Source organism: Podarcis filfolensis (genome assembly GCF_964270895.1).
Source record: "Podarcis filfolensis genome assembly, chromosome: 7".
Classification (NCBI taxonomy): Eukaryota; Metazoa; Chordata; class Lepidosauria; order Squamata; family Lacertidae; genus Podarcis; species Podarcis filfolensis.
In genome coordinates, this window is record NC_139603.1 from 59,084,389 (window position 1) to 59,112,373 (window position 27,985).

Here is a 27,985-nt window from a genome sequence, read left to right on the forward strand (position 1 = left end):
TATGTACTTGCACTTTGACGTGCTTTCGAACTGCTAGGTTGGCAGGAGCAGGGACTGAGCAACGGGAGCTCACCCCGTCGCAGGTATTTGAACTGCCGGCCTTCTGATCAGCAAGTCCTAGGCTCTGTGGTTTAACCCACAGCGCCATAGGACACTTTTAAAATTGCACACCAGCTTCATTTGACTAAAAAAACAACAACCAGCAAAAGAATACAAAAATGAGGCTAGAGAGAGGCTGTATTCAGATGGCAGTTCCCCGCCCCCCAGTTCCACAACTTCCTCTGTTACATTCTGAATTACCATATATTTGAGCTTTCATATGACGTAAAAGTCACCTATGGAAGTTTGGTGGAATATAGTGCAAGTTTAGTGTTCAATTCCATGTTATTTGTTTCCAGAAAAATCCATTTGCAAATAATATGACAGCCCTATCCACTATTAAACATGGTGTGGGTGTGGGTGTGGCATGGAGGGGCGGTTAACAATCTGGTTGAATATCTAGATCCAGTTCCCCATTCCTGATATAGGACATTATAACTCCTACAGGTAAGATGCAACACAAGCCTTTGTGTTAAATAAGCTATATAATTTGTCATATAGTATATATATGCAAACAGCAAACTATGGCAAGTTCTTAAAGAAATGGGAGTGCCTGATCACCTCATCTGTCTCCTGAGAAATCTCTATGTGGGACAAGAAGCCACAGATAGAACTGGATATGGAACAACTGATTGGTTCAAAATTGGGAAAGGAGTACGACAAGGCTGTATATTGTCTCCCTGCTTATTTAACTTATATGCAGAACTCATCATGCGAAAGGCTGGGCTGGATGAATCCCTAGCCGGAATTAAGATTGCCAGAAGAAATATCAACAACCTCAGATATGCAGATGACACAACCTTGACGGCAGAAAGTGAGGAGGAATTAAAGAACCTTTTATTGAGGGTGAAAGAGGAGAGCGCAAAATATGGTCTGAAGCTCAACATCAAAAAAACAGAGATCATGGCCACTGGTCCCATCACCTCCTGGCAAATAGAAGGGCAAGAAATGGAGGCAGTAAGATATTTTACTTTTTTGGGCTCCATGATCACTGCAGATGGTGACAGCAGTCACAAAATTAAAACGCCTGCTTCTTGGGAGAAAAGCAATGACAAACCTAGACAGCATCTTACAAAGCAGAGATATCACCTTGCCGACAAAGGTTCGCATAGTTAAAGCTATGGTTTTCCCAGTAGTGATGTATAGAAGTGGGAGCTGGACCATAAAGAAGGCTGGTCGCCAAAGAATTGATGCTTTTGAATTATGGTGTTGGAGGAGACTCTTGAGAGTCCTATGGACTGCAAGAAGATCAAACCTCTCCATTCTTAAGGAAATCAGCCCTGAGTGCTAACTGGAAGGACAGATCCTGAAGCTGAGGCTCCAATATTTGGCCACCTCATGAGAAGAGAAGACTCCCTGGAAAAGACCCTGATGTTGGGAAAGATTGAGGGCACAAGGAGAAGGGGACGACAAAGGATGAGATGGTTGGACAGTGTTCTCGAAGCTACCAGCATGAGTTTGACCAAGCTGCGGGAGCCTGGCATGTTCTGGTCCATCGGTTCACGAAGAGTTGGACACGACTAAACAACAACAAATATGTTGATGAAGGGGGGGAATACAAATTTAAGGAATCTGGTTTCCTGGGATCAGTAATGGTTTCGTTATGGTCTAACAAACAGACTCAATGCAGACAAAATGAGGCTGGTATTGGCCAATAGGAAAGCTGTTGGTAATGCTACTCCATCCAAAATCAGGTTGCATTTGTGAGGGTGCTCTTCTTGGATTTAGGGTTGTTCTGACATGGGTAGGCAATGGCTGTGGCCAGGATCACCTTTGCATGCTTCAGCTGATGTACCAGTTATTCCCCTTTCTGGAAATGGCAGAGCTGGTAAAATAAATATGGACAAATGGGTTTCTTGTGCTTCATTCCATTCAGTAGTTTGGAATAGTGAGGAGGGAAAACCAGCTATTAAAGGCAGAAAAAATCAGGGGGAAAGCTGAATTCATGCAACCAAAATACATAAGAACTGTTGCCCAAAATATGAAGGATAATAAAGAAAACGATTCTTTAAATAAACATGATTTTTTAAAAAAAATCCATTGAACCATTGAAGAAAAATGGCTTAAGGGAAGTGAGAATTTAAACAGGAGCTAGTACTATTCATAATAAACTGTTTTGATATCAAATATTGATTGAAAAGGCAGGGGACTAAAATAAGCCTTAAACTATTTACAGTTTGAGTAGCAAGTTGACAGGCACGCATTGCCTTGCACCTATCTCTGATATGCACACCTTTCCCACTTAGCAACAGATGATTATGTTGTCATGCAAATACAATCTATCATCTTAACCTGCTCTCATCTGCACCTCTCCGCTTATCTTGGATAATCGCAAATAGTCAGTGCAAACCTGTGATTTATTTCATGGGGGAAAGCAGTCCATCATTGGGTTCCCATATGCGAAGGTAGAGGGAAACAGAATGAAAAGTGTTGGAGTTCTCAGAGTTGTTAGGACAAGGGAGAAGACAGTTGCATGTTGGTTGGATATGAGCTCTGTGACTTAACAGTAGCAAATCTAGAGGTTTCTAATGCAAATTGCATTCCATATCATGCATACAATGACATGTGTAACGTACATGCTTCTAGTGAGATGTTCTGGAAGCATGCTAAGATTCAACACATTACTAAAAAATTGCTCATAGGAAAATCAATTGGACCTACACCAAAGAAGATGTACGGTATGTTAAGTACCGAGCTGCAAGTGGTAACCACCAGTGAGGTATGTTTATATGTGGGAGGAATTTCAGAAAATGGTAAAAGCAACTAAGAGACTAACAAATTTATTATGCAAAAGATTTTGTTGGGCTACAGCCCACTTCACTGGATGCATAAAAGGGCAATCTTCATTTGCAGGTATATAGACACTAGGGGCAGCTGGGGTGATGGCCTGTGGAATTTCAAACTGTGACGTCAAAGGGAAATGAAATGCAAAACTTACAGACAATGGCAATGCAATTGCAGCCAAAATGCATGCAAAATATATACAATACAGTAACCCTTTAAAACAGCATATGTAGGTGATAAAACAATCAATTTGGCTGAGTTAACACTGTGCCTATTTTGCAGGTGGCAAGGTTGTCTTACCTGTGAGGGGAAACGTGCATCAAGGTACAGTCATAATTTGTTATTACTTTGATAGCCTCAGGCTGTGAAGCTGTTTATAAATTTGTAAAATAAATTAGTAAGAGTCCCTTGCATTTCAGTGCATTTCAGAGGGATTGTAACTCTATGTGCTTTTAGTATGCAAGCCCAGAATTAGGATATTTTAAAGTCCAGGCCTAGAAGTGTTTATGCAGAAGTATACCTGAAGGAGCGTCTCCACCCCCATCGTTCTGCCCAGACGCTGAGGTCCAGCGCCGAGGGCCTTCTGGCGGTTCCCTCATTGCGAGAAGCAAAGCTACAGGGAACCAGGCAGAGGGCCTTCTCGGTAGTGGCGCCCGCCCTGTGGAACGCCCTCCCATCAGATGTCAAAGCGATAAATAACTACCTGACATTCAGAAGACATCTTAAGGCAGCCCTGTTCAGGGAAGTTTTTAATGTATGATATTTTAGTGTATTTTTGGTTTCTATGGAAGCCGCCCAGAGTGGCTGGGGAAACCCAGCCAGATGGGCGGGGTACAAATAATAAATTATTATTATTATTATTATTATTATTATTATTATTATTATTACTCTCGTTAAAATCAAGAGAGTTTATTCCCAGGAAATGTGCTGAGCATTAGAAGCAATAGGAGGGAGGCTATGTGCATCTTTGAACGGTGTCTGTGTGAAGAGCATTACTCACAAAACCATTGCATAATTGCTAAAATGAAGAGGGGGCTGGGTTCAGACCTGTCTGAAAAATCAGGCTCTCTTAATTTTGGAGCTCGCTCTCTCCCAATGTTGTCCACTGAACCTTTGATACAGCCCTGTGGTGTACTGGTGAAGAGTATCGGACAAAGACAGAGTCCTAGTCCCCAATCATCCAGGAAGCTCACTGGGTGACCTTGGGCCAATTGCTGACTCTCAGTTTAAACTACCTCACAGGATTGAGGTACATGGGGAGAGGGAGAACAGCATTTCACATGAAAGAAAAGAAAAGAAGTTATGGGTTTAAACTCTGATGGTCCCTGCAGGATTGCCACAGTGATTTTAGTAAACCTAGATTAATTGCATGTTCTCCTGTAACGTATGTTATTTATTATTACGTTTAAATAATGCCTTTCCTCCAAGGAGCTAAAGGGGACATACATGGGTTCCCAGCCTGGCATTTAGCCTTGGAACAACCCTGTGAGGCAGGTTGAACTGTGAGGCAGTGACTCATCCAAGGTCATTCCGTGAGCTTCATGGCTGAGCAAGGACTTGAAGCTGATCTCCCAGTTTACAGTCCAACAGTCTAAGCCAGGAATTGTCAGCCTTTTGCAAACTGAGGAAACTGCTGTGGGCACCACACACACACCACAACCAAGCACATACCACAACACTTTCTTCTTTCAAACTTAATTTCAGCAGGGGAGAAAGCGACTCTGTTGGCTAATGGGCATCTGGTTGGGTAGCCCTGCTCTAACCACTAAGAGAGACTGCCTCTTTCCATGTGGGTTGATAAAAACACACACACAATATATATTTATTGAAAAGTTTTCGCACGGGGAAAACAAAACATTTCCAGCCGCACATTGTGAGAAATACTGACAGCAATTCAGCTGCAAAACAAAATGTAAACAAAGCGGCCCCAACCGGAAAACAACAGAGAAGCGAAAACCGATGTGCTGGGTAGAGGCCTCTTCTTGACGACTGAAAGAAAGGTGAGGGCAAGACACGTGTCCGCGTCCTTCAAAGCCCTTTCTCTTTCTGAGTACGCGTCTCAGGGGTGGCATGGGGTGGGGGGAGGCATCCTGGGGCTGAGCTCTGTTCATCAGAGATGGGGTAGCCCCCAGCCTCGGAACTATTCAAGGGGGCGGGGGCTGGGTACCGTTAGGTAACCTGGAGAAAACTAGGTACCTCCACCCCACAGCTCCCCTCTGCTCCTGTCCAAAGCAAGTGAAATCAAGCTGGTGTCTGTCTTTGGGTGATTGGACCTCTTGTGTTTGACGGGCGGCCGGGGCGAAAGAGCCTTACCCCCTTGGGGATGTGAATGTTGCACCCCAGAAGAGCAGATCGCCCTAACGTGTGCATGCACAGAGGGTGTGTGTATGAGAGAGAGAGAGAGAAAAAAGAGAGCGTGTCGGTTTCCCCACGCTGTGCTGAAACGGCTGCCGCTCGCTTTGCACGGCGCATCTACCCGCAGACACACACACACACACACACACACACACAACGCTCAGGAGCGGCGGCGGCCACCAGCCGCCCCATCACATGCGAGCGAAGGGGAGATTACGGTGGGGCTGGAGGAGCAATTCCTTGGCTCCCTCCTCCTGCAATCCTCCAGCGCTCGCAGCACGGACGGACAGCGAGTGAACGAGCGAGGATGGCTTCCCCCTTGCTTTGCCTTCTCCAGCCTCCTCCTCCACCAGCACCAGCTCCTTTCCCTCCTCCTCCTCCATCCCAGAGGAGATGGTGATTCGGAGTAAGGAATACAGAGCAAGGGGGGGAAATCATCAGCGAGGGGCAAGAGAGAGAGAGGGGGGAGAAACACACACACACACCCCTCCCGAACCAAAACAAACCCATCTCTCCCTCTCCCTCTCTCGCCTCTGCCACCGCGGATTGTCAACAGATCATTTGCAAAGGAAACCTGAGAGCAACCCCCTCTGGAAAGGCAGCAGGGGATTCCGGAGCCTTTGTGCTTTCCCTCGCCAGTGTTTATGCTGAGCGTGGTCTGTCTCGGGAAGGTAAGCGGGAAAGGGGAGGAGGGGGGTTCTTTTCTGCCTCATTGTGGAGTCTGGAAAGAAAAGAAAGCGAAGAAAAGACTCGCTCGTGAATCATCCTCGCTCCCGGTAGTGGCAGAGGAGGTTGGAGACTGACATATGGCTCCAAGTGGACTCAGAGGGCAGGGGAGATGCTTTTAAAAAATATTTGTAAGCGAGGGGGTGGGGTAGGGGGGCTCTCTCTTGGTTAATGAGCAGGAAAAGTGGTGGTTGTGGGGGTTTTTGGAGGCGGGGAAGAGGGAGGCTGTTTCCATGTACAGAAACGGGGTTTGTTTTTTTATGAATAACCCACATGCCTCTTGAATGACTGCTTGTGGGTGGATGGATTGAAGCGATTTTGTAACGTAATGTGCACACTTGGACAAACTGTGGAGTGCATGTTCATTATGCTTCTTGAGCTGTCAAAAACGAGAGCAGCCCCTCGTAGAGGATCATACTGAAACACACATTGCACTCCCCCCCCCCCCCATGGCTTGACTGGAGTAACCTGATGATAGCCTGAAAAGCTTGAATTTTAAAAAGACAGTTTGGCTGCTTCCTCCCTCCTCCTTTAAACTAAGGTGCTTTTGAAAAAGTCATAAAGGTGTTAGGTATATTCAAACACATAGTTTATACAGTTGTGTAGTGGAGGTTTTGTGAGTTGGGGCTTTTTTTTTTTTTTTTAGAGAAGATGTACACGCTCACCTGTGCAGTGGGGCATCTTTTATATAAACAATATCAAAGCTGTCAAGCAGCTTGATATATTTAAACACTGGGTACAAGTAAGTCTGTGCATACAGCTTATGTACGTACTGTCCATATTTATAGTACCTCCTGGACTTCATTCAAATTAAGTTACATAATGATTAAGATAAAAATAAACAATGCATTTACAGTTTCTTGAATATTTTAACTTGCCACCCAAACTCCAGCTGCCACATCAGTGCTGAAATGAATGAATTTTGGCGGTTGCTTGTTTCCCCACCACCACTGAAGGCAGCCCTTAACATTGCCAAAAGGCAGTCGGGTCACTTTGCAAACAAACAGCCATCAAGCCCTTACCACTAAGAGAAACAGATTTCAGTCAATAATCCTATCCTGTAATGCTGAAAAGCCGCCAGGGTCGGTTTAAAAGGAGGAGAATAGCAGCAGAGCTGGGCAGGCGCCTTAAGGGTGAGACCTGCTGGATACTCAAGAGAGCTTTGCTGCTAAAACAGGCAGACTTTGCTCAAGTTTGTCAGGCTCCTCTGACTTCCAGCTCAGCATCACGCAAAGCAAGGGGAAAGGTCTGCCCTGAACTCCTGCTCAAAACATGGCCCAATCTCTTGACCCTAGTTTGTTGATTGCTGACTTCAGAGACAGCAAAATCAAACCACACAATTAGCTAATGATGATTGTAAGGTTGGTGTGATTCTAACTCCATGACTTTTTTAAAACTGACAAATACGGAAAAGATTTTTATCAGAACAGTGAGGTGTGCAACCTGAGCATAGCTGGGGGGGCACGGAGGGGCAGCTGCCCACCAATCAATAAAAATAAATCTAAATACATAGCAAACCAAGGTTCTGCACCCCTAACAAAAGGCCTGCCCCCCCCAACAAAAATCCTGGCTACACCCATGGCATACAGCCTAAACTTTATTATACCAAACGAATCCAATTTCTCCTTAAGCTGTTCTCTGCCTTCCTCATGCTGTCGCTTGTTTTCAGCAGCCTTATTCAATGCACTAAGGGCATCAGTCTTCCTCTATTTGATGGGGGTTGTTCTCGTGTAGAGTACAACCTGAACTTTCTTCTGCCTTATTCTCCAAAAAGAAAGTTAAGTGTCTCACCATCAACATGAGGGGGATGATGATGATGCTGTACAAGAGGGATGTACCTCTAAGCATCTCTCCATTAGCTTAAGCATTTTAAACATCTTTTAGCTTGATGGTGCGTTCATGATGCCTGTGCATGCATTTATTTATGTTTGCACTGTTTTTAAAAGTTTAATTAACATCTTGCACTTGGAATTCAAAAGCAAGGAGGGAGAAACAGATTTAAAGGGATCTCTCCTTTGTTTCCAACTATGATTAAATAGCTTGTGCTTCCTGGTGTGTTACTTAATTTTCATACTGAGTTTCTTAGAGTGCGTCCATCCCTGGGGTAATAATATCTTACAAACTTTTTTAGCCAGGAACTATTCAACACTCTACTTTGTGTTTTCTTCATTAGGAAAGAATACTTTAAAAATGTCTGTTGCGCTCGCCATTACATGAACCCATTGCCTCAGACAGAGGTTGTAGTTCTCTTTTGGATGTTAAGCTACAGATACCTTGAGAGATTTTTTAATAATGCATTCCTTATACATAATAACATAGAAGATGCTTTGGATTAGGGACTCTACTATTTTAACTTTTTAAAACAACACTATGCTCAGCAGACATGGCAATGTCTCTAATGCATGTGCATGCATTAAAGCGTTGCGGTTTATGTATTGGTTACTTCTTCCAAATATGATGCTTGTGTTTGTGGTGTTTTGGCTTGGAATCTACATCACATGGCATCAACCCACATCTTTCAGGTCATGACACTTTGCCCTTGTCTTTAAAAGTCACAGAATTGAAAATAACCAGTTGATTCAGAAAGCCATATAGAGGCATTACTGGCTTGACTGAGTAGAACATCTGCAGCTTCAATGCTTTCAAAATTTGAGTAGGAAAGTTCCACCATAATACTTCAAAATTTGACTGTTATCAATCTCTTGTTCTCCCATGTGGGTTTGGCATTATAGCAGAATAAATATTAATTCTTCATGGCCAATGACATTTATCCTTCTAGTATGTGCTTGGCATAGTGAGATAACACCATTAAAACTTGTTGCATTTGTAGTGCAAATTATAGAAAACATATTAGCTTGTTGCAGTACTCTGAATGGAAACAGTGTTCACTTTTGTTCTTGTTGCTGGTATCTACATCTGCTTTATTGTATGTGCTGTCTATACAGGGCCTAAGAATACTGTAAAATAGTTTCTCATGAAAAATAATAATATTGGATTGGTGTTAAGGGTTCTTAAAAATAATATAGAGAAATATACATCACTATATGTATGTGAATAGATATATAAAGACCTAAAACCTAGAATGATCAGTAAGTGTTTGTAGAGCTTTTGTTTTTTTCCGTATTCTGCTGTAAAAAACAAATACCTATGTGTGTGTGCACATAATGATACACATTATATAAGAAAAGCAAATTTATTTAGCCACATGAATCCTTTTGTAGTCATAACAAAGAGGGTATAAGCATGCTTGCTGGAATCCCAAGATTTTCAGAAGTGTAAACATCTTTGGAAGTAGACACCTAAGAAAGGGACTGAAAACAGTCCACTGAGGGTTAAGCATGCTCTGTGGGTATTAAATGCTGACTAACTATAGGGGGGAAATAGATAACTAGGCTGTGTGTGTAATGGTGTATCCTGGAAAAAGACATAGATGGTTGGCCGGAAACGTAAATCCAAGCATTCCGCACTGAAACATTATTTTGCAGATTCCACTTATGGATACTCATAATAAACAAATCAGCTCACCTGCCCTTAATATATATTGGGCCAATTTAACATTGATTACTAATAATAATGATTGCACAATAATATTTTTTCTGATATTTGGAAGACTGCAGTTGAAATGAAAAGTCCCTTGTGGGTATAGATATGATATGGTTTGCTGATGATAACTGGGCCGTTTTAAGCTTCTGGAACTTAATCACATTCCACATTTAAGAGCCAAGGGACTTAAAGGTCACTCTTAGACTAAACCTTCTTTCTCTGCTCTTGCTATTAAACCTGACAGGTATTTTCAAACTGCTGTAGCTGTGCTTGCCCATACACAGTTATGGAACTGAGTAGTTAACTGGATGGCTGCAGAAAAGACGATGGATTCTGTAGGGTTCACGGTCTTCTAAACTGATGAGAAATGGTACAACGGGACAGTCCGCTTACACAGAGACCCCTCTTTTTTTTAGCACACATACTTTTTGTCAGGCTTGCTTAGGCCCCTTATGCCAAATCACTTCAAGCTTCCATTGGAAGAAAATAACATGTTTTATCACTTGTACGCTTGCTTTTCAGTAGTGGGTTCAGGAAAATGTGCTCTGCTGCATCATGAAGAGTGAAGCTTAGAGCAGGGATGGAGAACCTATGGCTGTCCTAGGTGTTCTTGGACTACAACTTTGCTAGCTATGGCTGCTAGGATTGGGGTCCAACAGCATCTAGGGGCCAGGTCTCCCAGCCTTGTCCTTGGGTCTTTATAATAACTTTATTGGAAAAGGATTTGAAGTGCAGCTGGCGTAAGTATAAAGTGAAGCAACACTTTTCAGTGCAAAGAAGAAAATGCAAAAATAGTAGCATTGCAACTGGAAAAATAGTCATGAGGAAGAGGAAAATGACCCAGGCAATAGCCTCAATATGATGTATCCATTGTGGACCACACACCTTCTGACTGTGCTGGTAGACTGACAAGCCAACCCTGTGTATACTTATTTAGAAGTAAGTGCCAGTATGTTTAGTGGAGCTTGGTTGTAAGTGAGAGTGCAAAGATTATTTGCATATAGAATATTAATACTCTGAGGAGAAAGCTTGCACAGAAGATTTGTCACTGATGTATTGGTTTTGAATGAGCAGGTTGCTTTAAAAACTACAGAACATTTAATTTTACCCCCTACTCCATGCCATGCAGGCTGTTATCAGTTGTGGCTGTGTTCTGTCTCTAAAGTTTTGACATAAATTATATACATTTTTGACAAATCAATTTTTAAATGCCATATTGGCCATATACAAGGGGCTCCTGCTCCTGCTAGCTCCACTCACCAGCCAGCACAAAGTAATTGGGGAACTCTGGTAAAATCCTTCCCTCTGATTAGCACCAATACCAGTCAGTCACCAAAGAGTTCTCCCTACCCTTCCCTTCACTCTGCCACTTTCCTTATATGGGAAGCTTGGAGGGAAATGTTCCAACAACCAGTGTTGTTTTTTTGAATTTCCAACTCCCCAAAGTACTTCAGAGGTCCCTGATTTTGTTCAAGGTACTTCAGAAATATCCTGATTCATTTTGGACAAGCCCAAAATCTGTTCAAAGCTGGCTGCTTCAGTTCTGGATTCCTCCAAAGTCAGTGCACACCCCTAATATATAACGTAAGTCACCATCTACAGTATGTACATAGTGCTGTTAGAATGAGCAAGAATGAGAGGCCTGTGCCCCAAGGAGCTTACAATACAATAACTTTGCCCTTAGTAATATTTAACACATTTGGCTCCAAAAAGTCAGATCTTCTATAATGTTTTATGTCAGCTGAGGGAGAAATAAGTAATGCTGAAGAGGGGTGTACTAGAAGCGATTTTTGGGAAGGTAGCCCACAGTTGTCAGATGAAAAGGCAAGTATTAGTAATGAGCTGTGACAAGGAACCAGTTAGCCAAGCAGCAAAAGATCATTCTACAGCTTTACAAAGCATGACTCATTGTTATGACAGCATCTGAAACTAGATTACAGTACATCAAATAAACTAAAAGTAGAAAGATGCCATAGGAGCCTTTACCGACAGAATGAGAAAATAATTTAAAATCTATAAACTCAAGGAAACGTATTTTCAAATTACACACAAGGGCAATCATAAATGAGAGAGTGATTGGAGCAAGGATGAGCATTCTTGCTGTTTTTGAGTCCTGTGACATTTATTTTCTCAAGTGATGTTGTCAAGGGTCAGGAATGAATGAGGGAAGATCAATATTATAGAATTATGTTCTCCGTATACTTAGGTGCTTTGGTTTGACAGATTTTCTGTTTGTCATAAAAGGTTGTCACAAATGAGTTTCATAGTGTAATGCAGAATGCTAGAGGTGTGTACTGGCCTCAAGATTCAACTTGTATCTTTAGTTTTAGAAAGCAGACTGATCAGAGGTGCTCTGTGTCTTACTAATTTGACCCATTACTGGGGGCTCAGTTATATCTGTTAAAAACCAAGTCCCCTGCCCTGTTCACTATAAACACACACACACCATGTATATATGTGTGTGTGCTTTTCATACAAGTGATTAAAATTTGCAGGGAGAGCAAATCTCTAGAATCTCTATTACCCCTGCCAAATTGTGGGCAAAAACATTCATTGACTTTGATGCGGGACAACACATTTTCTGCCAGAATTGGATGCAATTAGGAGGCTTGGTCACCTTTTCTTGGGGGATGAAAGCAACCAAATTTCAGAATGTTAAATGAATTGATCTCCTACAAGGGCAGACTTTACTGCTTTGGGTGGGTGCAATAGGGATCATAGTGGTGGGCGTGCCAAAAAGAGCACGGGTCCATGGTTCTCCAGGAAATATTGGGGTATGGGAACTATCACCAGCCCCAGAGGTTTTGGGGGAAACAGTCTCTTCTTCTGGGGACTTACAATGACTTGCACTGGGGCTGAGGAGGTGGGGTGAAACCATAATAGATCCCAAAGAAAGACTGTTGTCAAAAAATGGCACCACCACCCCATAAGCACCCTGTTACCCCAAGGTTTCTTCATGGGAGGTGGACTTCTGCCAGCCAACATGGAATTTTGGAGATACAGCTTCTCCCTAGAAGAAGGAAACCTCTCAATTTACTTGCCCAGGGGAAGGCATAGATCTGCATAAAAAACAAACTCAATTTTAATCCCGAACCCAAATTCCACACCCAAATCACTGTGACAGGAGTGCCCTGGGGAAATAATTCAATGTGATTAAAACTAGATCTGTCCATCAAAATAGTACACACACCACACACACACCTCTCTCCCACATTCTCTTGAGCGCTATCCAGTATGGTTTCATTTCTGTATGGTAGAGTGGGGTGGGAGGGTTGGGAAGAGTCATCTGTTTTTTTTTGGACAGCTGAGGCCACAGAGTAACTCATGTTCTGACTCAATATGTCCTATTAATGGCACGGTCCAACATGGGAACCTTCCCTGAATCACCCTGTTTTACCTTGCAATTCAGGGTAGATGCAGAGCTGATGGATGAATTCTTTAAAAAATGAAAAGCCAGAACCTTTGTGACTTATGACTTTGCAATTATTGCAGGTGATGATAAAGCTGCTAATGATATTTGTATTTGATGGCTCACTGCAAAGAAGATAAGTGAGTTTTGCAATATCGCTTTTTCCATCTGTTCTCACAAGTGCAAATAAATTATCTATTCTTCTGAAAAGAAATATAAGATAAATGTGATTTAAAGCAATTTCCTTGTCATTATTGATTAAGGGCAATCCGTGCTAGTCTTCAGAGGAATGGAATTTATTTCTTCACATAATGAAACAGAAAAGGCTTGTCATAGTAAAAGAAACATAATTATTACCTAATTTGTGTGTTTCAAAACAATTTGGCACTCTTTTGTGTGGACAAGAAAAATAATTTTGCCCAGTGTTCTTTCAATTAACTGATATTAGCCAAACATTTGTAATAGGTGTGTATTTCAAAGACAAAAAACAAGGAATATCTGTGAGAGTATTCCTCAAATTTTATGCCTTCTGAAAAAGAAGAACTTCCAAATTAGCCTTTTATACCACAAGAAGTGCACATTTTATGGGGACATGTCTGTGAGGGTGCATGCACACAACACAAGAATGGGTCTTTTTTGCAGTGGAATGCTGCCCTCAGGGAGGTGTGCCTGGTGCCATCACTAAATATCTTTAGATCCCGGGCAAAAACAGTGCAAGGGGCTATGCTCAGCAAAGCACCAAGCATAGAGTTTGCAGAGATGTTTTCTGCAGGGATTGACTGCATGATCAGGTTCCCTGTGGGGACCTTTGTGCAGCCAGTCCAGCAGGATTGAATTTGCTGCCCCCATCTGATGGTGGTGAGTGCAGCCCTGCTTTCTGCAGGGAATGGTAGTGCTATCAAGTTCCCCATGGGGAACTCAGTTGTGCAGCCAATGCATGTGCGCATACATACACCCACACACACCCAGAAGTTCCACAGAACCTTTGCAAACAAACAATTCACCAAAGGACTATGTGGGAAACTTTTGACTTTAGAAATACTGGTTGCATTGGGTAGGGGGGAGTTGCAGAATTTTACCAGTGCTGGTGATTATTTTCCCAACAAAATATGGTACAGTAGAGCTTAAATATCAATCCAGTAATGCAGACCTTGTAGTGGAAGGAACACACCCACAGAACCTCATTCCTCATTAGTATTGGATTAATGAACCATGAAATTGAGAACTTCCAACTTGCCATTCATGATGTGTTCTCAGCTGGCGCTACTATAACATTCTACAGCAACCGTAAAATTTATGTCGCATCCATAAGCACATAAGCATGCTACCAAAGGTGGAACCTCCTGTGAAACCTTCTGCCTTCATTGCAGCATTGTAAATTGCTACAATATTTTACAGTATCCTAAGCCATGGCTATATTTTTCTTTCAGCTTCAGAAATGGAGGACCCTATTTGAAGAGGACCCAACCTGACCCAACCTTACTTGTGCTTCTCCCCTAAAGACTCTGGCGTTGCTGCTGCTTCCTTGTCAGGATGGCCGAAAGGGCTCCTCCAGGGATAAACAAAAAATCTTCAAGGTCTACCCAGTCCCTTCCACCAGAACCAGTGGAAATAATCCGGAGCAAAGCATGTTCAAGGAGAGTCAAAATCAATGTAGGGGGGCTCAACCATGAAGTTCTATGGAGGACTTTAGATAGACTTCCACGAACACGCTTAGGGAAGCTTAGAGACTGCAATACAAACGAATGCTTACTAGAAGTATGTGATGACTATAATCTCAGTGAGAATGAATATTTCTTTGATAGACACCCGGGTGCTTTCACCTCCATTTTGAATTTCTACAGGACGGGAAAGCTACACATGATGGAGGAAATGTGTGCCCTCTCTTTTGGCCAAGAGCTAGACTACTGGGGGATTGATGAGATATACTTAGAATCTTGTTGCCAGGCAAGATACCATCAGAAGAAAGAGCAAATGAATGAAGAGCTAAGGAGAGAGGCAGAGACACTGAGAGAAAGAGAAGGGGAAGAGTTTGACAATGCCTGCTGCCCAGAGAAAAGGAAAAAACTATGGGACTTGCTGGAGAAACCCAACTCATCAGTTGCTGCAAAGGTAAGATAATGGATGGTGGTTAAAGAGTCATCAAAAATGTTTAGAATATTTGCTTATGTTACATGTTATGTCTTGATAACATTCACAGAAAAAATTATGGAAACAATTTTAGGTGGGTTTTGTCTTTTTTAAATAACAACCCTACAGCCTAATATAGGCTTAGCTTGTGAGTTTTCCTGTTTTTTCATCTGTGGGAGAAATCCAAAGGACTGTGTGGTGAGTCCCATGTGCTCTGGTGTACTTTTGAGACTCTCTGTTCCAATTGATTTTCTCCATAATTTATGCCAGGCTACCTCCTAAAGTTGGAGGACCTCAGGAAGTTTTCTTCCATGCAGTATAAGCAATTGTGATCTATTAAAGAAAAATAGGGGGATCTTGCCTTGTATGGATCTATGGGGAACAGGATCCTGGTAGTATTCATTGGTCAAACTAATGCTCAGTGCTTGCGTGTGTGTGTTTTTAGAAATACTGCAATCTTATGCACACTTATGCACACTGCGAGTAAATCCCACTTAACATATTAGGGCTTACTTCCACATAAATGTACATAACTTTGCTTTGTTCTTTCTCATTTTTTTCCTTGGGTGCTGGGTGGAATGTAGGGTGCAGTTTATATAATTATGCATCACCAAGCTATTTCTGAGATATTAACAAAACAATCCTGTAGATGCCTATGCAGAAGTAAGTTCTACTGATGTCTGTGGGGCTTACTCCCGAATAAGTAGGTATAGGATTGCAGACTAATTGGCAAAGTGCTTTTGAAGAAATGGCAATTTTTGAAAATGAAGACTAACCATTTATTGTCAGAATGTAACTTTTGATTCCCACTACTCTTGACTACACATTCCATAGAAGAATCGGGAATTTCTTTCTTTTCTTTTTTTCGTATTTGTCTCTCAGCTGCTAAGTTTGTCTCAGCTGCTAATTTTAAATTTCATACGCCTACGCATGAACTAGCACCTATTTCCACCTAGGCTGCTTTTTGGAATGTCTTCTGCCAAACTGGCTTTAGTTAGTGGGTGCACTGCTTATATAATCTATTTGTGAAAGACATAAATAAATATATAATCTATGTGTGAAAGACATAAATATATTATGGTTGATTTGTGTGTGGAAATAAAGAAAAACTGGATATTTTCATTTATTGGGAAGGTTTGAACATTAAATCTGAGTGTTAGGATGGGGGACAATTTTTATCACTGTCTCCCATGGCTGCCAAAAATCCCAGGAGAGCAAGGGAGGGAGTGTAGTGGCAATGGTGAAATGAGCAAGAACTGCCTGTCCCACCTCACTCCTCCCAGCAGGAGCTTCCACTGGATCAAATGCCCTTTGATGAACAGAAGGGTAACTCAGGATCCAAGCCAATTCCTGAATCCACTCAAAGATTATTCATGTATTTGATGAAATTTTACTACAAAAAATGTTAGGGAATATGCCTAACAAAAGCTGCACAGTGCTGAAATTGCCATACATTCTGATAGCAGTTCAAAATATTAAAGTAGACCTACAGGCTTTAATGGAGTCACCCTGCACTATATGAGTTCAGGCTTTTGTGTTTCTCTCAAATGGATAAGCCGCCGTTCTGGCCCAAAAATATTTCCAAATCCTATTTCATGACTTAATTTAATTTATACATATGTAAGAAAGCACTCCTCACATTAGAATATATTATGGTTCTTCTTTAAAGCTCTTATGAATTGGACCCTCAAGCTCACATGCTGCCCCTCTGGTCCAGTAGTACAGTATCTCCATGCATCTGATTCCTAGTCTATTATCTGGAAGCAACAGGTGCCTGAGTTGTTTTTGTAGTGCGTGATCTGCCTGTGTTTGCTCTGTCTGTTCAAACAGAATTGCAACTGCCGCCTGCGCTGAGGCAGAATCCCAGTAGCAGTGTGTCACTAACTAGCTGTGTGTTCAAGATCCCAGAGACCCGTCTGGAGGAGATGGGGCATGTCATTGAGCTGCCACATTGCATCCTTAGAGAGTATGGGATATCAGATCAGAAGCTTTCTGTGGCTCACTGATCCTCAACCTACTGGTGTCAGGTTTGCAGAATACAGCTGGCCTGCCTTCTGTCTCGGGAATTACTTTGGATTAAATAATCATTGTAGGGAAAAGTACATGCTTTTATTTTTATACAACTTCATTGATGAAATCCAGTAGTGTCCATCTGCCAGTGGAATGGACCCTGTTGGTGGAATAGATTGTCTCTTCCCTTGGAGGACCTTATGGAGCAAATTTGCTGGATTCAGGGAGGTGGAAGGGGGAGAGAAGGAGAAGTCCCATTCTACTCTTGTGTCATTGGACGTCACCCAGTATCACCATTCTTACTCTCATTTTGAGAAATTGAATGCAACGAAATTTTACTCAGAGTAAACCCACTGGAATTAATTGACCTGGGTTAGTTCATTAACTTCAATAGGTCTCCTCTGAGTAGGACTAGCGTTGGGTTCAATCCATGAACTGCAATCTACAGAGCAAAGTGGTTTTGACATTTGCAATATGTCTGCACCACAAATCACACAATTGTAGAATTGACAGGGGCCCCATGCTTATGTAGTATAGCCTCCTGCTATGTACAAATCACAGCTAAAGAATTCCTGACAGATGGCCATCCAACCTCTGTTTACAAACCTTTGATGGAGAGTCCACCACCTTCTGAGGGAGTCCGTTCCATTGTCATCATAGCTCTTAAAGTAAAGAACCTTGGGAATTGTAGTGAAGGATGCTAAGTGTATGCTGTTGAAATTTGATCCATCCACACAGAACCACAGTTCTCAGGATTCCCTGTGAAGATGGAATGTCACTGAAACCTGTTTAAGTCTAGAATGTAAACACAATCTTACAACTGTTTGAAAAAGTAGAAAGACGTTGGCTGGGAAGGTGTATTAGACTCCTTACTGTCTAACTGGCTTACAGTGAAGGAAAACTGCACTGTGTTGCACATACAGTTTATGAGAGCTTGCACATATTCCCACACGTGCTGCTCAGTGTACTCTGAAAAGTGATATTAGGACTGATCTCTGGGATGTCACCAAAATTTTTGATCTGCTCCAATAATTCACCACTCGAAAAGATGGAGTAGTGTGGAGGCTTGCAGATCTAAAATAAACCTTTGCTACTGGAATGTTTATTTGATATTTATACACAAATTTATAAACACCCCACTTCAAGCAGCTTACAAAATAAAAATGAATCATAAACATAAGAGTAATCCATCGTTAAAACACAGCTACCAGGCTAAAAGCAGCAAAAAAAGAGCAAGATCACAAATAGCCAAATTGAACGCTCAATAAACTAAATGAAACAACAACAAAAAATGGAAGCATGTTAAAGAGAAATATACTTCAGTAGCAGAGTATTGCCTTTGCTTGCAGAAGGTCTCAGGTTCAGCCAATGGCATCTCCAGGTAGGGTTTTGAGAGAGTTCTGGAAAACTGCTGTCAGACGGTGTACACAATACTAAGTATGATGGACCAATAGTTTGATGCGGTATAAAGCAGTCCCCCCTGCTACTCAATAAAATATAACATCCTCATGGGGTGAAGAGTTCCGCATATGGGGTTGGCACTTGCACAGAGAAGGTCCTCTTGTATGTTGCCACCAACCATGCCTCAGAAGGCACATGCAAGAGAGATAATTCTGAAACATTATCTTCTAAAGCACCATTAGGTTAGTCACATAGCTTTTCTAAAGCTCTTAATACCTTCAAGAATCACGCCTGACACCCCCCCCCCCAATATTTGGGCTTTGGCTGTGGTGAGGAGTAGAAGGAGCTGCCAATTTCGATTATCTCAGTTTCTCACTTATCCACTCTTAAATTCGGTTGATCACATTTTACAGCAATTTGTGATTTAAAAAAAATCTTGAAAATTCATAACTTCAATTCTACAGAATTAGCAGGTCTAACAAGTAGAATAAGAGAGCAAGAAGAACAGGTATTTAAAGAGGGGTGGAGATTTTTTGTCGAGTATATTAAAAATAATTGTGCACAGCTAAAAATGCTAGCAGTATTAAAGTAATTGAACAGTATAACATATTTTGAAATGATGTAAGATAGGGAAATTAAATTAGATGGATATATTAAAATATGCAGGAATGGTGGAAAAGTTAAATGAACCTTGGAAAGGGGAGGGAGGCAAATCAATAAATGCAAGGTATAATAAAAGTGTTTAATTTAAAGTGTAATATTTGAAAATTTAATAAATTTAATAAAAATTATTATTATTAAAAAAGAAAATGAACTAAAACAAAAAGAAAATTCATCAGTGCAAATTCATTCTAGTGCAAATATCTCCTAATACACACATTTTTCTATGCAGCTTTGACCATTTTTGCCAGCACTTTCCCCCAATATAATGCATTTTGTATGTTCACTAATATCTTTCCTTTTATGCAAACTTTCTTCTATTATAATTATTTGTGTAAACAGTGTTTGGCTGGAGAACTGAATTACAAAATTCAGATAAGGGCAGCTTTTGAAAGACCCTGAGTTTAAGAGTCTTATGCTCTACAAATTGAGCTATCCCAGTCATCTACAAAGGGTGTTCATCTGCCCTCTTTTACAGAGGGCAGCTATAGAATTGTAGAATTGGAAGGGACCACAAAGGTCATTGAGTCCAACCCCCCACAATGCAGGAATATTTTGTCCAGCAGGGGGCTTGAATCCGTAACACTGAGAATAAGAGTCTAAGACAGCTGTGTTTCAGTTCACATATTGTCTCAGACAGTGTGAATTAAATAAACTTGGCTTTAAATGCATACTGAATTGAATTTCTCCATCCCTAGTTATGGTAGGCATATAGAAACCTGCACCACATTCATTGAAATAGGATCATCTCCCTGGCAATATATGGTTGTCATACAGTGGTGTGTGATGCTCTCTGTCTGCTATGGGCCAAAAGGGCAGAAGTGGGGATGCACTGGAGCAAAGCTGCACTCATGATTGAGGCTTTAGGATTGAGTTTTCATTTCACCATGATGGAATGTGATGCCTCTCAGCGTAGGCATGGGAGTCCTTAACACCAGATTCTATAAACTCCTTTTTAAAAAAAATAAAAGTGCATTTACAGGATGATTTAGAGATCTGCACATCATAGTACAAATGGCAGCATTTGACTGAATCAAAAATTCTTGACGGTTAGATCGCTTGCAGAATATTTCCCCGCAAATGACTCAGTTGCAAATCTCCACCCCCATCCCATTGGCCCCGTTAAGTCGGAGTGAAAAATGGTGTACAACTTTTGGACCTGCATATTTTGAAATTACTGTTAAGTTTCCACCCCTTGATTACAATGCATGTGTGGATCAATGGGAGTAGCTGTTGATGAGAGATTAAAGTATATACTTCTCCCTTTAAAGTACTTTTAAACTGGAAGAGTTTGAAGGTATTGCTTCAATATGTCCTTCTCATTTGGAACATCTGTTTTATAAAACTCCACTTACTGGCTGCAAATTAAGGATTTCTCCCCTGGGAATAGCATCCTAATTTATAAGCTGCTAATCAATTAAAGAAAGTGTAATTACCCTTCACCCTTATTAAGACGCAGAAAGACTTCATGGTGTGTGTTGTTCATTTGCATAACCTGGTATTCACTGTATTTTTATAGACACTGGCATGTGTAAAGGTTAAGGCCTCCAAAAGATTTGATTCAAGTCAACAACAAAGCAGTCGGGGCAGATTTAGGGCTGTGGGAGCAGTGTGCACACAATGGGCACTGAGCCAAGGGGCACCATCTCAGAGCCCTGTAGATTAGGTGCTGGGCTTTGGGAAGGAGGCATGAGGCTTTGGCAGGGTGCTAAAGTCCTCCCTTCTCCTTCCCAAAGCCTAGTTAGTGCTTTCCCAGGTTTGGGAAGGAGATTTGGGGGCTCTAGGACCCTGCCTAGGCAGCTCCTTACCTTTGAGAAGGCAGTGTGAGGGCTGGAGCTGGAATGTGTGTGCCAAATTTTGGCCTCACACAGGGTGCCATAGGCCCCAAGTCCCCAACGGATGCAGTACACGAGACAGCAGAGGGCCCATAGATCTAAGAATGGAATCATTGCCACTTGGGTGTGCAATATGCAGAGTATGCAAGGAAAGCAGACACAGCTTATAAGGATTCTCTGTGTGCATGTTCTGCTTCTTCCAGGTCAGGGTAGCATTGAATGGTGCCATGCCCAAAGGCCTTCAAAATCCTGGTGCCAGCACAGTAGCATACAGGGCTACCTTGGCAGCTCCCTTGAATTTAAAACCAACTGCTAAATTTATCCTCGGTCATTAAAATGTAATAATAAAAGTATCCTTTACTATCAGAAAGCAAAAATTTATGCGAGTTCACTGCTTTGCTCCACCGAAAGTATATTAAGAAATGCAATAGAATGTCAGTTCCTAATTGATTTTGTTTTTAAAAGCTTGTGCATGTGGACGAGTGAGTCAATTATTAAAATATTATTTACCTTCAGTGCTTTCTGAGGAAGGTATCGAGTAGCTAATGATTCAGCATTATATTTAGCTGGCACAATTATAGCTACAAAGAAGAAGGAAGAAGAGAGAAACCCAGTATTTGGACTATCCTACCTCAGTGGCATTTCAGTGCCTTGGTGAATTATACATAAGGCTTCTTTCTGGCTCACCTCTAGAATGATAGGCTACCTCCTTTACAATGGTATTGCTGAATATTCTGGAGACTGAATAAAACAAGGAAAGGACCCACTGAAAGGAACCTGTTAGTTGTTGACAGTTTTTCATAACTCAGATACTTTGAAAAGATAACACCAGGGACAGGGAGCCAAACTCAGACAATCTATCAATGGTTTCTAACAGCTGTAGAAGTGAGGATCGCCAGTCATCAAAAGCACAAAGGAAAGGGATATTTCCTGTCATGCACCAGGAAGAGAGGACTGTTGGTTTGATCATGTTTTATGAATAGAGCTACAGGGAAGCTGTATTTTGGCTGTACTGGAAAATATGGGCATGATTGTACATACTCCTAGGACAGGCCTGAACAGCCTGGATTGCTGTCTAAAACACAGCTGACCAGCCATGTCTTCTGTGGTCTGCCAAGTGCTTGTCAGTCCAGCTCTTTCCCCTGTTTTTGCTAACCCAGCCCTGCAGTGGAAACTCAATGTCTATTAAGCTCCTGAATAATATTATATGTGGCTGTTGCAACAAGATGCTGCCACAATCTATTATCTCAAAAGGAGAATAGACTGATTCATGGGGGATAAGTCTGTCGATGCCAGTTGGTCATGATGGCTCTGTAGAACCTCCATGTTCAGAAGCAGTATGCTCTTGAATACCAGCTGCTGGGGCTATTGGCCTCATATGTTCCCTGGGGTTTTTCCAGAGGCTGAGCACTGTGAGGAAATGGTATGCTAGACTAGACAGGCCATTGGTTTGATGCAACAGGGCTCTTTATCCTGACTTCTGTTATCCTTTGGTGGCTTTGGTTACACGGGTCTCCCATCTTTACAACCAGTTCTTTTCCATCATAAGCCAGGATGGGATCCCAAACAGTGGCGTAGCGTGGGGGGTGCAGGGGGGCGGGCCGCACCGGGCGCAACATCTGGGGTTAGGGCAAATCCATGGGTTAGGGGGCGCAAATCCACGGGTTAGGGGCGCAAATCCACGGGTTAGGGGGCGCAAATTACTTGCCTTGCCCTGGGTGCTGACAACCCACGCTACGCCACTGATCCCAAATTGTGCTTGCTGAAGGCTGGCTGATATGGAGTGTCCTCGAAAGAACTTCCTGGACTGCAGCAATTTTTTTTTAAATTCAAGCATTCTGGAAAATTGTGTGGACACATAAGTTGTACAGTGGTACCTTGGGTTAAGAACTTAATTCGTTCAGGAGGTAAGTTCTTAACCTGAAACTGTTCTGAACCTGAGCTACCACTGTATTTTCAAACTGTTAGTTAACTAAACTACCTACGCTTTTCTGGGCATTGCTGCAATTAGATTATTTTAGCCTCTTAACTCAATGATCTAACCAGGAAGACCTTATTGAGATAGTAATGTGCATGACTCCACTTACTTCAAAATGAGGGAAGCACTGTTTGGGGGTCCTTCTACAGTGGTACCTCTGGTTACATATGCTTCAGGTTACAGACACTTCAGGTTACAGACTCCTCTAACCCAGAAATAGTACCTCGGGTTAAGAACTTTGCTTCAAGATGAGAACAGAAATCACACGGCAGCGGGAGGCCCCATTAGCTAAAGTGGTGCTTCAGGTTAAGAACAGTTTCAGGTTAAGAATGAACCTCCAGAACGAATTAAGTTCTTAACCCGAGGTACCACTGTACTCACTTTACTGACTGCGATCACTAGTTTCCTGCCCTGATAGCACTACTTTTGCCAGAGTGTAAGAAACTGAAATGGGAGGTGACCTAGGAAGATCACTGTGTACACCATGAATGGGCTTTTCATTTCCAATATGTTGCCTAAATAAACAAGCATGCCTTTTTCTTCTGCCTTTTATGGGGCAAGTTGTAATATGTCATTGCACATCATTCCAAGAAGCTAGTTATTCTCATGAGATTACAGTGGTGCCCCGCAAGACGAATGCCTCGCAAGACGGAAAACTCGCTAGACGAAAGGGTTTTCCGTTTTTTGAGCTGCTTCATAAGACGAATTTCCCTATGGGCTTGCTTCGCAAGACGAAAATGTCTTGCAAGTTTGTTTCCTTTTTCTTAACACCGTTAATACAGTTGCGACTTGACTTCGAGGAGCAACTCATAGAACGCAGTGTACATAGTAGCCTTTTTTGAGGTTTTTAAAGACTTTGGTGATTTTTGAAGCTTTTCCAAAACTTCTTTTGCAGCCATTTGGTAAGTTAAGCTTTTAAAACTTTTTTGGGGGGGTTTTGGATTTTGGGTTGGGGTGTTTGGAATTCAAGGACTTGGTGTTGGGGAGGGCTTTGCAAGAATCTGGAAGCTTGTGTGCTTTTTTCTGCATTTTTATGATTTTCTGTGACCATTGGGGCACTCTGCTGTTTTTTTAAAAAAATTCTGGATTTGAATTTCTGTGTGCTGGGTGGCTGGGGGAACAGTTGGGGAGGGGTTTGCAAGAATCTGGAAGCTTGGTTTTTTTCCTGCATTTTTATGATTTTCTGTGACCATTGGGCCACTCTGCTGTTTTTTAAAAAAAATTCTGGATTTGAATTTCTGTGTGCTGGGTGGCTGGCCGAACAGTTGGGGAGAGGTTTGCAAGAATCTGGAAGCTTGTGCTTTTTTCTGCATTTTTATGATTTTCTGTGACCATTGGGCCACTCTGCTCTTTTTTAAAAAAAATTCTGGGTTTGAATTTTGAAATGCTCTTTACAGTATGTGTGACTTTAAAGAGCACTTAATAAACTCTTGTTGTACCAAATTTGGCTTTGTTTGGACTTTTTTTGACCATAGGAACGCATTAATTGATTTTCAATGCATTCCTATGGGATTTCGTGCTTCGCAAGACGAAAAATCCGCTAGACGAAAAAATTCGCGGAACGAATTAATTTCGTCTTGCGAGGCACCACTGTATTGTGAAACAGCTAAGAAATAAGATGCTCAAGGTGCTGAATAAAAATGAAGGCGGCATGTATATTGACCATGCTGCACTTGTCACAAACATAGATCTAGACACTGTCCCTATGATTGTAATCTACTTCCTAGGAACATAGTAAATCCATATGATGTCCCTGTGTGCTGGGTTTGGCATGCTGATCTCTGGCTTATCTGCATGATGATGTAATAGCACACTTAGGCAGACAAATCCCTAAAGGCTATGTGGCTGGATAGGTTTCTGTCTCTCTCTCCCTGTGTTGTTTATACCAGCTAGTGCATGACATTTATGAAATGAAGCTCCTATTCCATATGAGTATTTTGATAGGCAAACCATACTATTCCACATACCTCACCACTGTGGCATATTAAAGCCTGGGCATGTGAGACTTGCACAGCTGTGGGAGAAAACAGCATCTTATCGGAAAGATCTGTTTGATTGGATAATGCCATCTGTTCCTTAGGGAGAGTGCTGCTCTCACGCAAGCCCAATTGAAGTGAATGGAGGTTGTGCAGGGCCAATGCTTTAGTGAACCGCATCCAGAAAGATGATAATTATGTCACTGTGGGCTGCACATTATTGATTTTTAAAGGCCAGATAACACCTTCTAGAAGCTAAAGGAGCTTATTTAGTTTACTTTAGCTAGGAATCTGGCCATTGATTTATAAATGGGCCCCTTAACTGAAAATATTTGGTTGGAGAATAATCTGCATTCCCTATTGGATGTGATTTATGCATGTGTCCATTTTGCCTGTAATAGAAAATTTTTGATTAAGGCATGAAGTTAGCTGTTAAGAATTGGCCTTAAAAAGTAGATAACGGTACCAGGATGAAATATATATAGTGAAGAATAGCCACGGGTTGTTTTGATCTGTTTGTTTCATTGGGCCAAGGATGGCCAACCTGTTCTGTGTGGAGACTGAACCCTTCCCATCCTAGAAAGTCAGGGGACAGAACCCACCACAATGACCTATCACAACCCTCACATTCTCTACCACCACCAGTAGCAGCTGGGTGATAAAACAGGCATGTGGCTATAGAGTGAGTTCTAGTTGTTTCCTGAAAGTTGGTCAGTTTCAACCAGGGGTGCCAAATTGAATAAAATACTGGGCGGGAACAGGTAAGCCCTACCCCACATAATCAGTCACATGATGGTGTGCATGCACACCATTTGAATGGCAATGCCCATCAACTTTTGGGGTGGGCTGGGCTGGGCCCCTCAAACATTTTGTGGTTCCTAGGAGTTGGCTCCTATGGTTTCGACTGTCTGGGATATAATGCCTGACCTAAAGCAGTATCTTAGACAGGAGCATCTTCAAAAATGGAAAAAGTTTGCCCAATCTGAGCTTGAATTGAAATGTTCTGGTTCTAACAAATCTCCAATGACTGTCAAGAGTGAAATGCTGATTCCACGGAAGTTAATAAAAATTGTGTTGCTGACCCTGTTCAAACAAGGAATTGTATGCAGTGTGTGTTTACTCAGTAGTGTTTGACAAAAATGGCATTGCCTTCACTAAGATAATACCTAAACTCTTTGACGCCACTTGCCTAAAACCTGTGTGGATTATCTAAGCTTTTCTGTTCTTTCCTGTGTGAAGAAAACTAAAGAACAGTCTAAGCATAGCAAAATTCTGCACAAAATGTTTCTTAGAAGCAATTTTCCCTCCATCCTGAGTTGTATTGAATTTCACTGCAAGGCACTGGGGAGGACACTGCCACTCAGAATTCCATGTTTTAGTTTCTTTCATTGCAACCCAATTGATGCAACCACAAAGGTTTGATGATGCTTAAAATAGCAGAAGTAAAGGACACACCAGACCTAGCCCAAGGTCAGCCGAGTAGCAATAACACAGTTCCGGATGTCAACAATCAAATCCTGGATACTCTTTTGGTAGAGAGCTGACATTCTTTGCATTATTACCATGCTCACTTTAACTCATCATTGGTTCATGTAATATTATGCAAGGCAGTATTTTCAGTGAACTGAAATGACAAATGTAAGGTTATGGGTAGAAATGGTGGGGGGGTCTGCTCTGACCCTTTCCTATGAATAATTTTGGACTTTAAAGTCAAGCAAAGAAGACTGGGCTTGCACCATTACAAATAAAGTTGATCTATAGGAACAGGCTCTTTGAGGTGAAATTCTAGACAGATTTGTTGCACAGCATTATAATCTCATCATTAAGTTTGCTTAATTAAATTTATTAGGTTGATCAATCAGCCTTGCTTTAGTGACATGTCTGGTTCTCCTGGAGAAAATGATTCTAACTCACTTAAAATGATGGCTCAATGTTACAATGAAAAAGTCAATAAACTACAAACAATGACTGCACACAGAAGACATCTGTATTATATTAGAACATAGCCCCTGACCTTCTGCTAAAATTGAGTTAGCCATTTCAGTGTCTCGGATCTAGAGAACTGGCTCAGTGGGACTTGGGACTGAATTTTCTAAATTGCATATGGTAGACACACATGCAGTCAGCAAATTGCTTCAAGATAAAGCGGTTTATGACATGAAATAGGTACTTGCTGTGCCAAAGTAGAAAGTCTAAAGTTCCACTGGGCATGCATAAGTCTTTGGGTATTTCTAAAGTAATTATCTAAATCTGTGAACTTTGTTCTTGTTGCTCTTGCTGTTATTTTATTTTATTTTATTTTAGTAGAATTGTTATTTGCTTGTTATTTGAAGATCTCTAGGTGACGTACCACACAGTTAAAAACACAAAGAACTATGTTATAAATGTACAGCTCGTTCCCTGAGTTGGTGAGGCTCATTTGACAACAATAATACACCAAGCCTTTAGGGTCATCGGCCCTGTCCTGTGGAATACAGTGGTACCTCGGGTTACATATGCTTCAGGTTACATACGCTTCAGGTTACAGACTCCGCTAACCCAGAAATATTACCTCGGGTTAAGAACTTTGCTTCAGGATGAGAACAGAAATCATGTGGTGGCGGCGCAGCAGCAGCAGCAGCAGGAGGCCCCATTAGCTAAAGTGGTGTTTCAGGTTAAGAACAGTTTCAGGTTAAGAACAGACCTCCAGAACAAATTAAGTTCTTAACCCAAGGTACCACTGTACTCTGCAAATAGAGATTCAGCAGGTGCCTTCTGGGCCAACTTTTATGTCTGCTGAAAACATTTCTATTCTGCCAGCCCTATGTAAGGCAATTAAGAGCACATCTCCCACCATGGTCTTTTGATGTTTGTTTTTAATTTCTTTTTCTTTTTAACTTGTTATAATCTTATTGTTTGGTTTTAGGTTTTTGTATTGTTGTAAACCGCTGTGATATATCTTTATGATGCAGCGGTATATAAATATTTGTCTATATAAATAAATAATAAGAAAATAATAAATACCTTATTTATTTATAATAAATAAGTCAGCTTGGACAGCCTCCTTAACTAACCAAATTCAAAATAGTAGTACCTTGCC

The 27,985-nt window shown here is 41.6% G+C and overlaps 1 protein-coding gene across 3 annotated transcripts in view; it reads left to right on the plus strand.

Annotated features, from left to right (window-relative positions):
- KCNB2 (potassium voltage-gated channel subfamily B member 2) overlaps nt 1-27,985 on the plus strand; it is a 224,321-nt gene that overhangs the window by 66,357 nt on the left and 129,979 nt on the right. For 2 of the 3 annotated variants that reach the window (XR_014550385.1, XM_083623248.1), the window contains exons 1-2: nt 5,321-5,909; nt 14,347-15,028. Coding sequence is in view for 2 of the 3 variants with exons in the window: in XM_083623248.1 (XP_083479374.1) it covers nt 14,450-15,028 (579 nt within the window). In the remaining variant the exon portion in view is untranslated. Of the gene's footprint in view, nt 1-5,320; nt 5,910-14,346; nt 15,029-27,985 lie in introns of those variants that run through there. The other variant, XM_083623249.1, reaches the window with a different exon arrangement.